The sequence below is a fragment of the Drosophila teissieri genome, chromosome 2L, assembly GCF_016746235.2.
Source record: "Drosophila teissieri strain GT53w chromosome 2L, Prin_Dtei_1.1, whole genome shotgun sequence".
In the NCBI taxonomy this organism is placed as follows: Eukaryota; Metazoa; Arthropoda; class Insecta; order Diptera; family Drosophilidae; genus Drosophila; species Drosophila teissieri.
The window spans coordinates 16,866,992-16,878,845 of record NC_053029.1 but is presented as its reverse complement, the minus strand read 5'-3'; the positions used below and the strand labels follow the sequence as shown (position 1 = coordinate 16,878,845).

The window sequence follows — 11,854 nt, the reverse complement described above, 5'->3', positions numbered from 1 at the left end:
GGATACGAGTATAAGGAGAAAGAAAAATAGAACTCAAATGTGTTCTTACCTTGCTCACATATTTTGCAAAGTAAGCGGAAACATTAAAATTGTATTTGTGAGCCAAGACCGCGGGATTTGAGAGCTTGTAAACTTAGCGAGTCCAGGGGAGCAACACAAAAAAATAATATAAATAAGAAATTGCTCTTGATTGGGAATATCATACTATGTTCTAAAACATTAATTAAGCAAGGCAGTGATTTATCGATATTGAACAAAGAAATACTTATTGATTTGGTACTGTGTTTCTTGTATTATTATTAACGCATCCACTATATAGGTTTGAAATAGTTTATTTACAGATAAAATTCCTATAAAAATAGATCGAATTGAAAGAGAAAACTTAAAAAAAATAATATAAAAATGAAATTGCTCGTGATTGGGAATATTATCCTCTTTTCTAAAACTTAAACATTTATTAAGCAATGTAGTGATTTAAAGAAATACAATTGATTTGGTATTGTGATTCTAATATTATTATTAAGGCACCCACTTAAAAGGTTTTAAATAGCTTATTTACAGATACAACTAACAAGTTCACAACGCCAAATTATGGATTTTCTGGCAGTTCAACGTGTTTTTGTGAAGCACGCATACAGGTGGTAAAATGAACAAGGTGCACGCGAATTTCGCATCAGCAATTTGTAAAGGACCAGAAAAGGAAGCAAAAAATAAAAGCATGCTATTGAGGCCACAGAAATGCTGATGTTTTTCGATAGTCCGATCGGTGGCCCCTATTGGCTGCATATCCTTATCAATCTCTATTAAACGACGCTTTGGAAAAAAGCATTCGACTACGTTCCCGGGCACTTGCGGTGTTGAAGATGCAGACTCTTGTCTGCGGCATCGGGCCGGGCCAAAAGCCATGACAAATGGCCAACAGGATGCATATTTATGATTGCACACACACACACTGCTCCCCAAAAATTTTGACCACACTCAAGGGCAGGCTAAAAGGCTGCCCTTGTTGTTGCAGCCACTTTGGCAGTACTCGGGTAAAATGCCAGCACAAACTTTATACGCACGTAGTCAATTACTCACACCAAGTTGGCTGGGAGGCAGCACCACCCAACCGCCCAACCACCCAAGCCGCCCACCTCCTACCACCCACTCACACGTGCTCGCATAGAATACACAAATATGTGTGTACCGATGTGTATTGTCATTTTCCATTTTGGCAGCTTGAAAAAAGTAAACAGAGCGAAGCACATAAATTAACCCGTCCAAACTGATGTGGCCTTGTCATTCTATTAGACTTTCCAATCCAAGGGATACACTTGTACATATGTATATTTTCAGAATTATCACAGCACTGCCACCTGATTTTTATCGATTCTACTCGTTTGGGGTAAAATATTACAAGCACAAAAATATAACTGTATTCGATATTGTTTAGTAATAATATTTAAGAGAAACAGTTTACTAATCGATTTTGTACAACTCCTTGAGTGCCCAGTGCAACATGTTACTTTAAAAGCAATTCAAATGCACTTTTAACGAGCGCCTGCTCTCTGCCATGCAAATATTTCAATTCAGTTTACATGTACTCCCCACAGACTCAACAAGAACACTCAATAAATATTGCCCGAATATAAAATTGAAAGTATTGCCTAAGCCCATAAACCAACACAGCTCTTTACCAGCCACCCGCCCACGACCCTTGTGTCCTTCGATCTGAGCCTTGTTCGCCCTTTGTCTTAATTTTGTAAAAGGCAGAGACAATTGCAATTGGAATTTATCTGCCATTGTGGTCAGCACCGGAAAAGGAAAACAGGGAGCGATGTAGAGATGTCATGAGTTACTGTTAATTAGAAAATTGTTATTCAAAGGATTGGTACATAGTTCGGCTTCGACGCTTTAAGTGTGAAATCGTGTTGGGTGGGAAAGATTTTAAAGCCAAACTGTCAATTAAGTGCTATTCCCATTACATAAAGTTAAATTTTTTTGACCCTTGAAAATGGCTTTTCTGTATTTTAAGCTCAAAAAAGGGGAGAGAAAATGGTCAATAACTTACTTTACAATGCTACAAAATGAAACTCAAACCAATTGGAATTATTTCGTTTCGAAACCCTCAAAATTATCGAGTTAGATTCAATTCAATTAAATTCTTTAAAATTTACTTACTTAAAAATGATTTAAGGAATAGCTTATTTACGACCAATGTATTTTGGTTTATATTTATATTTATTTTCTCAAAAATAACTAAACGCATAAAACCTAACGAACTATCTACATTTGTGTTTGCGTCGAATATCCAACTCATGTAAATTAACTGTAGAGGTCGCATAAGGGATGTCAAATTTTGTGTAAAATGTTTTCCGTCTTAAGTACATCATAAAAAGATGCCAGCAAATAAATATATTTTTTAAATAAATATTTACACCATTGAACTTAGAAAATAGGGTCCTTACCAGCATTTTAGGCATCTTTAGAGTAAACACTTCCAAATATCTTTTCAAACTAAATGTAATAGATAAAGCAACAGTTTTTTATTTTTTGGTGGAAAAATAAAATCAATAATACATAATCATTATACATATATATTTCCTGACAATGACCTTAAATTGGCCCAAATTTTGGGTCCCTCGAAGACTTACCAAAATAGTGATTTACATTGTATCGCTGACGCTTTAGACGTTACATTTGGCTCAGCTTAATATGCTTAATTGGTAGAAGCGAGGTGCTCGGCTGTCCCACGAAAAAGGGGCTTTCCTTAGCTTAGCTCTAAAAGTAACCAAAACCTGATTTGCCTAATACATTGCGCTGTCATTTTCTCTTCTATAAATACTTAAAATGCAGCAGCTGACCGAAGAAGACGATTGGATTTTACATATACAATAACAACTACGTAGAGGTAAATGCTAAATAATTAATAATATATTATTATTTAAGCTATGTGCTGTAGTGTTTTGTTTCTGTTGCTATAGTGATCTTCTCTTTCAAGGCATTTTACCAGAGAATTAGTCATAAATAGAAGCCCAGTGCAACTGAAACTTGGTCAATGTAAGCCACCGTTCGTGATTGATCTAGCACTATCTGGACTGTGTTGTAGTTTTGGTTTACCAATCGGGGAGGCTACCTTTTCCCCAAGCTTAACATCTATGTGTGTGCGTGTGATTCTAGTAAATGACGGGATTCGGATCGCGTGGCTTGCGAGAATACTTTAGGCCCAGATCATCGGCAATCTCGTCTATCGCCTCCAGGGCAAAGTCCAGCTGCTCCTTGGTGTGAGCGGCTGAAAGGCAGAATCGGATGCGTCCTTCCATAATGGGTGTGGCCGGGAATCCAGCTCCCACCGCGGCAATGTGGCGGGTCGTCAGGGTGCGCACCACAGCGCTACAAAGATAAAATAGTGTTTAACAAAAAGCTGAATCAACAGCACACCTAATTGTGATATTCCCACATTTAATATTTTTTAATACTTATAAGAGCTCTATCACGTGCAAGATAATGCTGATTGTATGACCCCCTACTAACCCGATCTTGGAAAACAGGTACACCAGCATGGGCACCACTGGGGAGTCCTCGTGACCGTATGTGATCACTCCCAGCTGAGCCAGACGTCGGCGGAAGTAACGTGTGTTCCTGGCCAGCTGGTGGATCTTCTTGCGTCCAGTGTCGGTGCCATCTTCACCCATAATGGTCTTCATGGAGGTAAGGATTTGCTGTGCGATGGGTGGCGAGATCGAAGCAGCATAGCAGTGGGCATGGCTGTTGGTGCGGAGGAAGTCAATAAGTTTCTGGAAAGGATAATAGATTATTGATTAGTGAGGAATATGTGAAGAGGGAGCCAATCAAACATACCTTAGACCCAGCCAGATAGCCTCCAGCACTGCCAAAACTTTTGGTGAAGGTGCCCATCAGGATGTCCACATCCTTCGGATCCACATTAAAGTAATCAGTAACTCCTCGTCCACGGGAACCCATGGCTCCCACACTGTGAGCTTCATCCAGGTACAAGTATGCTTTGTATTTCTTTTTCAGGGCAATAACCTCAGGCAAACGGACTATGGAGCCTTCCATGCTGAAGATACCCTCGACACAGATCATGACCTTATCCCATGGCTGACCGCCCTTTTTGGGATTTCCATAGCACACACCCTGGCGGAGGACGCGCTCCAGATCCCGCATGTTGTTGTGCTTAAAGACCTTGGTGGTGGCACCGGACAAACGCAGTCCCAAAATGATGGAGGCGTGGTTCTTCTCGTCACTGATCACAAGGCTGTTGGGTCCCAGCAGCGAGGGAAGGTTCAGTGCATTTGTGGCGAAACCCATGCCAAAGACAATAGCATCCTCCACGCCAAAGTATCTGGCAGTTAGAGCCTCCAGCTCCTGCAGCTGCTCGTTGTCACCAAGCTCACAGCGGGAGCTGCAGTAGGCCAATCCCGAGTTGCGGGCACTTTCCTCTGAATCATCAGCACATTGCCCAGTAGCGGCGGCAAATCCCAGGTAATTGTAGGATCCCAGATTCAAGCAACGTGTCTCCGTTCCAGTGAACTTGAAGCTCCATCCGTAATCATCAGTCACGCGATCCTTAAGGGTGAGCTCATCGCCCGGAACACTGCAGATGGGTCGGTTCCAGCAATCCTTGATCCTCCTGTACACGTACCGCGAGTAGAAGCTTTCGAAGGCATCGTAGAGGGCCACATAACCATCCCGACCCTTCTCGGTGGCCACTTTGGGCACGAAGAGCAGCTGGTTGATGTAGCCCAGGATCATCAGTAGGTAGAATCCCAGATACGTGAGGCAGGCCGTGTGCAAGGGCACCTCCTCAAAGGAGGTCTTCTGGAAGTGCTCTTTCTCCGGCGAAAGTTTGCCCTCTGCCTGGTTGGGCTTGGACTCCTGATCCAGAAGGGAGGCATGCCCATTCGGGATGGACCGCTTTTCCGGATGGTAGTTGATCGAGCTGGGACTCTGTAAGAGGGGAGAGATTAACGATTAGTGGCTGGCTATTGCTACTTTTACTTATTGGTATCACTTCATCTTTCATTGATTATTGCTACTTATTGAATTTTGGTACCACTGGGAGTCCCCATCTTCTATTGAAAATCAATCATCAGAGGGCAGATAATCGGAAATGTTGGAGCATCTACACGAACAGGTTCAAACATCAATTCGCTTCGAAGCGATCAACACAGTAAAGCCCATTCAAAGGTATATCACAACAATTGCATATTTATTGTTTATTTCAGGTTATAGTTTCTTATCGTAAGAACTTTGCTAAGTAAGGAAAGGAAAAGTTCTATATTACTGGTGAGTTGGTCCGTGTTGATAGCACATCTCAACTTGCTCGCCCGTTCTGTGCGTTCAGCCAATTCATCAGTCAATTAACATTATACTGAAAGGTCCATATATGCAAGGTACGCATATAAATACAGTCGGACGATAACTGCTGAACAATTTGCTCGACCGCTCACATGAGCCGAGTTCGACATGAAGTCACACAAAAAGAGACTGACACAAAAATCATATAGGGGAAGCCATATATTATATATGTGTGTGCCCAACTTGGCACACTTCAACCTCACTAGCTAGCAAATAGAGCGTTATAATTAACTAACTCATTTAAGTGTACATATCGTTTGCCTATTGATTTTACTGGCCAAAGGATCCCACGGGAGACTATACCTCATTAGCAGAGCAATGCACACTGCAGATATATACTGCGATATAGAGTATATACTTGAACGCCAGCTTAATCGAATAACAATAACGAGTCGGCGACAATAATATTTCGTGTTTATTATCATTTGCCACCGGGCTTGTTCACTAAACACGATGAGGTGGAGTGCGGGGAGCGAGGAGCCAAGTGGGTTACGCGCTGCCGAGTTATTTAATGGAGTCCCGTGTTATATAGACCAGGGTATACGATGTATAGACGAACTCGAAGCCGCCGAAGAAAGATCAAAATCGAAACCGACTTAAATAAATAAACATAAAATGTGTAATACTAATTACGCGATGGGTCGGGTGCAGAAGGTTGAGGTGGGATCCAGATAATGACTTCCATATGTTGGGGATCCATGGATCCAAGATAACGACTGTCAATCGGCCACCGCACGCCAAAGTTCTTACCACGTTTGTGGGGATTCCAAGAAGTTATACTTGTGAGTCAATATGTAATTGTTTTGGCGCATTCATATTCTTAAACCTTTTTTTTATTTAGGCCCTAATCCTACAAATCATTCAAACAGTAATCTCGCCGAGTTTATAAAAGTTAGGTATAATAAATTGAGTGATTGCGTTGAAATGGATTGGTATCTCAAATATCATGTAAATAGGAATCTTGTCTAGTTGATAAATGTTAGACATGAAATGGATGAGATATGGAAAAATACTAGATGCCCTTAAATCAAGCACTTAATGAAAATAATAAGTTGTCGCCATGGTACGGAGCTTTTCTATTCAATAAATTCTATGGAAATCGTACTACTTTCCGAACAAGAAATACGATGCTGCCAATAAAGAAATGTTTAGTTACTACAAATCATCGTGAAAAGGGGGTTTTAAGGGGGTGATAAGGTTATACCTCAATGTTTATACCTTATCGTTTTAAAAATGAAGAAAAATATAAAGAAATGAAGGTGTAATAGAATTAAGGGAATTTCTTCGGCACCCCAGACGCACTTACCACTCACTCGCCCTGAAGTTAACAAAAAACCTTATCAGCGACAAATCAACGCCCACCCGAAAGCCGCTGCCTTCGGAGATTGCGGAGCATTACGGAGCACTGCGGAGTGATTCACCAGCGAATCGCATTCTGCGGGCTTTACGTAAAGATTGGTGGAATGGGCCTGATAAGGCGAGCCGGGCATGGCGTGGCATGACAATATTATGACCAGGCCAGCACTGAGGAGCTATCCCCTCAAACATTGTGCACCCAAACTACGTACTTATGTACATGTGTCTATTTGGTTTGGGGTTTGGGTCGTACACCAGCCACTGGGAAAGTTTCGATTGAGTGCAGGAGTGCCGAAGAGAGACACTGGCTAGATTACAGAGTGCATGTGGTAAAATGGACTATCTGACCAAACAATTTGGTTTAGCCCACATTCAAAAGAGTTACTATTCCAAAGTCACCTATTGATCAAAGTATGGTTATCGGAGAGCTATTAGCTTATATTACCACTGATTTACCTTGAAAACATGCCAAGTGGATAGCTGCATCCAAGGAGGGTATAAAGACTAATTGAAATTATAATAGTGGATCTGTTCAAAACAGTATACCTTTAGTTGACTTTAGAAAATAATCATCTTCTGTTATTTGATTCCATTACTACAATTGGATATGTCGCCGAGTTCGTTCCTACCAGCTGAAAATAGCCAAAATACTCCAAATGGTCGGCACTTGCGGCGAAAAGGAAAACACGCGAGGAAAACACTGCAGTGGCGGAAAACAGCTGTGGCGCTCGGATGACCCAGAAGCGGGAAAAGCGGAGGAAAATCGCCGCGAAGGGCAGCAAAAATTGGGCCGAAATTCTCCAGCTGACGCACGCCTCTCGCTCCCTCTCTCTCACTCTCGCACGCTCTCCCACAAAATGAATGATTCGCCGGCTGGAGGAGCGAGCGAGAGGGGGAGCGCGAGCAATGGAACCACATTTTTGGCCAATTTTTATGGCTTTTTGGCTCGTTATTTTGGTTTCGGCCAAGTGTTTTACTGGCGTTTCGACCACACACTGAGAGAAACGCCTTGCTCACCTGGGCGTCGTTCGCGGGCTTCGGCTGGCAGCGTCGCGTGCGAATTTCAGTGTATGCGGGTGCCGAGAATTTCCGGAGAAGTTCCTGTTTTTCCGGGGCACTGGGGTGCGCCACCCCATTGCCGTTCGGCACTTTTCCGTTTCCGTTTGGCGTCGTTCGAGCATAGCTCTGCTCGAAAACCGTTTCAGAATCGCCGTCGAAATTGCCCATTACTCCGCTGCCGATTTCCGATTCACTCTGCGGCCAAAAATTACGGAGAGATCGATGCGTTTTGCTTAAATAGGTTTCTTTCTGATTGGAATGGTGTGGCCAGTTGTGCCGTCGGTTGTTATACTGAAGAGCTGCGTAGCTTCGGTATTTTACGGCAGAGCTTCTACCTTGTGGTAATTTCACGTTAAGTGCAGAGGGTCACTCTAGGCGGAATCCGTTTCCGGTTGTGTTCTCTGCTTTTAGATCAGCTAGCGGATAACCCTACCGTGCAAGCAGTTCAAACGGTTATGTTGCACGGTATATCTACCAGCCGCCAGATGGCGCTAAAGGCAAGTTGGATTTTGTAACAAATAGATTTTCAAATAAATTTGGTCTTAACTGAATGTTATAAACGTTATGAACTTCAAATAGAGGATTACAAATTCTACTTAAGAGGGTAACATTTATTAATATATGTTTCGAAGGTAGTACCAAATATAATTTTTAAGTGCATCGAATTGAAAAGAATTAATTTATTTATAATATATTTCAAGGCAAATTAGAAACCACAAGTTTTCAGATTAGAACGTCAGCAATCCTATTTCTCCTGGTCAAATCGAACATTTTCCCCTTGAGCCTCAAAATCTAAACAAAACTTACGCTAAGACGCTGAAATTCCGCCTCGCCAGCAATAATAAATTAGATTAAAATGCACAGAGAAAAGGAGGAAAACAGAATTTCAGGCAACAGAAATTCAGATAAAAGTGCGTAAAGCGGCAATCGTAGTAAAATTCATGAGGTGTGTTGTTGAAGTGCGTTGACTCTTCGCCGCAAGGAGACACGTCTCGGGCAGTGGATTCCGCTTGATAAATAGATCATCTCCATACCGCAGGCCTTTGTTTTTCTTCGCTTTTTATTGCGGAAGAATTTCGACTATTTTGTAAATGAATCTGGTGGTGTGGCCGATGACACTGTTCAAGGATTTTCAAAGCCCATTTCGAAATCAAAACATTGAACTCGCGTTTCAGTTTCGATTTCAGTATGCGCCGCATCACAACTTCACAACTGTGGGTAAACAACGAGAAATCGAAGCTAAGGCCTCTAATTGAGTTGGAAGCTGTGTGGCAGCTGAAGCCTCTGCAAAATGCCAACACGTTCCCCGGCAAAAGCTGCACCGATCGCCACGTCGATATGCAAATGATTGCCAAATTGTCGCAGTTGCCGGAGATGCCAAAACTGCAACCCAACCTGAGTCCGAGGCACCCAAGTGGGTGCTACTGTCAGGGCTGAAGCCCTTTGAGCTGCGGGCCCAGAAAGCGGGTCACGTCGCGTTTTCATCCAGCGATTGCCGTTTGCCGATTGCCTATTGCCGATTGCCGATCGACGCCAGCGGCACCCTGAAAGCCAAAGATTCCGGCGAAGCCAGCGGGAAAATCACATACCCTTTTCGAGAAATCAATGTGGAGGAATTTCAAGGATATGGAGCTTGGTAAGGATATTTTGTATGATGTATTATGGGTACTTGGTATATAATATTTCACTAACATGTAAATATAGTTAGTTTAATCAGACATTACTTGGCAAGCCCTTGACATCGGAGCTACGTAATGTAATATCTTAAATTTGAGTAAATAATGTTACCTTATTATTTGTGATGGTTACTAGTTTCTATCTTTGTGCACCTCTATGCCGCCTAGTAAATCCCTAGAGCGCTGGAAAGTGCATTGTATCTCAAAGCTAGCCAACTTCTGTCAAAGATTCTTAACGCTTATCGCGCTGATCTGATGGTGCAAATCGCTTTTGAATGCCACAAACCGTGTTTCTGTCTGCAATTTCAGTGCGCCAACTGCGGTTTGGGTTGTCTGGGTGTTTGGTGTTGCAGCTAGTTGTCGATTGCTGGTTGTTGCTGGTTGTTGCTCGTTGTTGCTGGTTGCATGTTGGCGGCGTTGCACTTTGGCTGGTTGGCTTATCGAGTGCGGAGTTCAAGTACAATGGCAGTTGAGTCGTATTTCGCTCCTGACAAATATTTGGCAATTGGGTAATCAAATTACCGGATCCAATCTGACTTGCCGCCTTTGCTGGGAACTCCGTCTACCTAATTATCACCAATGAAAATAAATCACTTGTGATTTGAAAGTGGCTGTATCCCTTTAAGCCATTTACCTATATTTGATCCGACATGCGAAGCCATTTACCTTTGCCTTTTATTTGCAGATATACTTAACTATTCAAATTGAAGTCTCAGCGAACTCATGACCACTAATGCAGAAATAAATATCCCTTTGTACTAACTCGATGTAGCCCCTTCCTGTAAAATTAGGTGTAGTATTCGCTCTCGTTCCATCAGCAGCATATATGAAGTACTTGGTGCTCTTGGCCCGTTTTGCATAATTACGAGTGGCTGGCTTAATAAACAAGAAAAGCTCACAATTTCCACGGGGCGACGCAGGCGTTGCTCTAACAAGCATAAAAAACGCATTTGCATTTCCACATGCATTTGTGCGTGCGTGGGTGTTGCAGTTGCATTTGCAGTTGCATTTGCAGTTGTTGTTGCTGCTGCCGCAGCCGATGAATCACGCGTGATATTTCGCAGTTGCAGTCTGTGAACTATTGTCTACCTCTGCTGCCGTATTATACTCTTATTTATCTGCCCCTTCCCGAAGCACTCCCCTCTCCCTCCCCCTCCCTGGGCCAATAAAATGGACTTTGCACTCCGCCAACGGGTTGACATTTTCATTATGGAAACTCCTTTATTTTCCTTGTTGTGTGTGTGGACATGTTTTCTCGCTCTGCCTCGCTTGCCACCGGCGTCGAAAGGCCACACTGTAAAGAAATGAGGTTTACTTTGTGTTCTCTTCGATACAAATTCCACGAGTGGTTTTAAATTATTAACAAGAAGGTTACACATCTTAAACTAGGCAAAAATCTCAATTAAATGCATATAAATATAATTTATGAATTCAATATCGGTATACAGAAATTATTTTCAGTGTCTTCTGGGAGGGTTAAGGGGCGTGGTCACCTATGGCAGTCACTCAAGCGATTTTCAATGCGTTGACAGTTCAGGTTGTCAATCGTTTTGTGTTGTCCAGTGTAGGTGTTACAATTGTTGACTTGCTGTGCCTGGCGATTAAGCTGTGAGGTGCCATTGAAGGCATTTCAATTGTTTCATGTGTTGATTGTCAGACCCCAAAACATTAGCATAGACTCAACAAATTGTCCACGAGAATGCGCAGAGCTGTCAATGGGCCAATTGGAGTGGTAAAACCAACAAGGGGCACTTGGTTTATACTCCATTCAAAGCAAACTAATCAAAAGTGGTAAGTTGGGAGGGAATGGGTGTATTTGGAAAATTGCGTTATTAATTTGTTCGTTAGATGCATTTAAAGCGCGTATAAACGTTAAGTAGTGTGGTGATACCTCCCCTAACTAGTTGGTGAGCACATACACATCTCCGACCGAATTTCCAGTAACCAGTAACATCAGCAGAAATAGCACAAAAAATGTCCAACATCAAATTTCAATTATCGCATCGGCAAAAGGAAGCTGCGCGAGGGCAACACTCGCCGACCCCCAAGGAAAACTGGAGGAGAAGCGAAAAGCAAATGCGACTTGAACAAGTGTCAGGAAAAACGCGAATCCACTTCGGCGGGCGGCCACCGAAGTGAAGTAAATGGCAACGAGCAGTGATTTTCACATGGGCCATTAATGTTTCAATAAACGATATTCTAGCTGCAACAAATTTGTAGCAACAGCAACAGCAAATGTTGCTGCTGCTGCCGCCGTTTCATGTTGCATCGACACCGAAAAACGCGCCGCGAATGGAAAATGTTATTGAAATTGGCTTTTTATGTTTATGAAAACGGCCGCTGAACTGCCGGCGGATCGGGGAATCTCCCCGCCACATCTCGTATTCCCATTCCATTCC

At 42.6% G+C, this 11,854-nt stretch overlaps 1 protein-coding gene across 1 annotated transcript; it reads right to left on the bottom strand.

Moving 5' to 3' along the window:
- Positions 1 to 2,506: 2,506 nt before the first annotated feature.
- LOC122615866 (serine palmitoyltransferase 2) lies at positions 2,507 to 8,046 on the bottom strand. The gene is made up of 4 exons (XM_043791029.1): positions 7,738 to 8,046; positions 3,844 to 4,953; positions 3,517 to 3,779; positions 2,507 to 3,375 (listed from the first exon to the last, which is right to left on the bottom strand). The coding sequence occupies exons 1-4, from the start codon at positions 7,945 to 7,947 to the stop codon at positions 3,159 to 3,161; spliced, it is 1,800 nt and encodes a 599-aa protein (XP_043646964.1). The 5' UTR covers positions 7,948 to 8,046; the 3' UTR covers positions 2,507 to 3,158.
- Positions 8,047 to 11,854: the final 3,808 nt, after the last annotated feature.

Excerpts from the sequence above, each read along its gene's own strand:
- LOC122615866 (XM_043791029.1), bottom strand. The coding sequence starts at position 7,947 with ATGGGCAATTTCGACGGCGATTCTGAAACGGTTTTCGAGCAGAGCTAT. Across the intron at positions 4,954-7,737 it reads AGCCCGCGAACGACGCCCAG|AGTCCCAGCTCGATCAACTA; the intron begins GTGAGCAAGGCG and ends CCCCTCTTACAG. Across the intron at positions 3,376-3,516 it reads TACCTGTTTTCCAAGATCGG|CGCTGTGGTGCGCACCCTGA; the intron begins GTTAGTAGGGGG and ends TTATCTTTGTAG.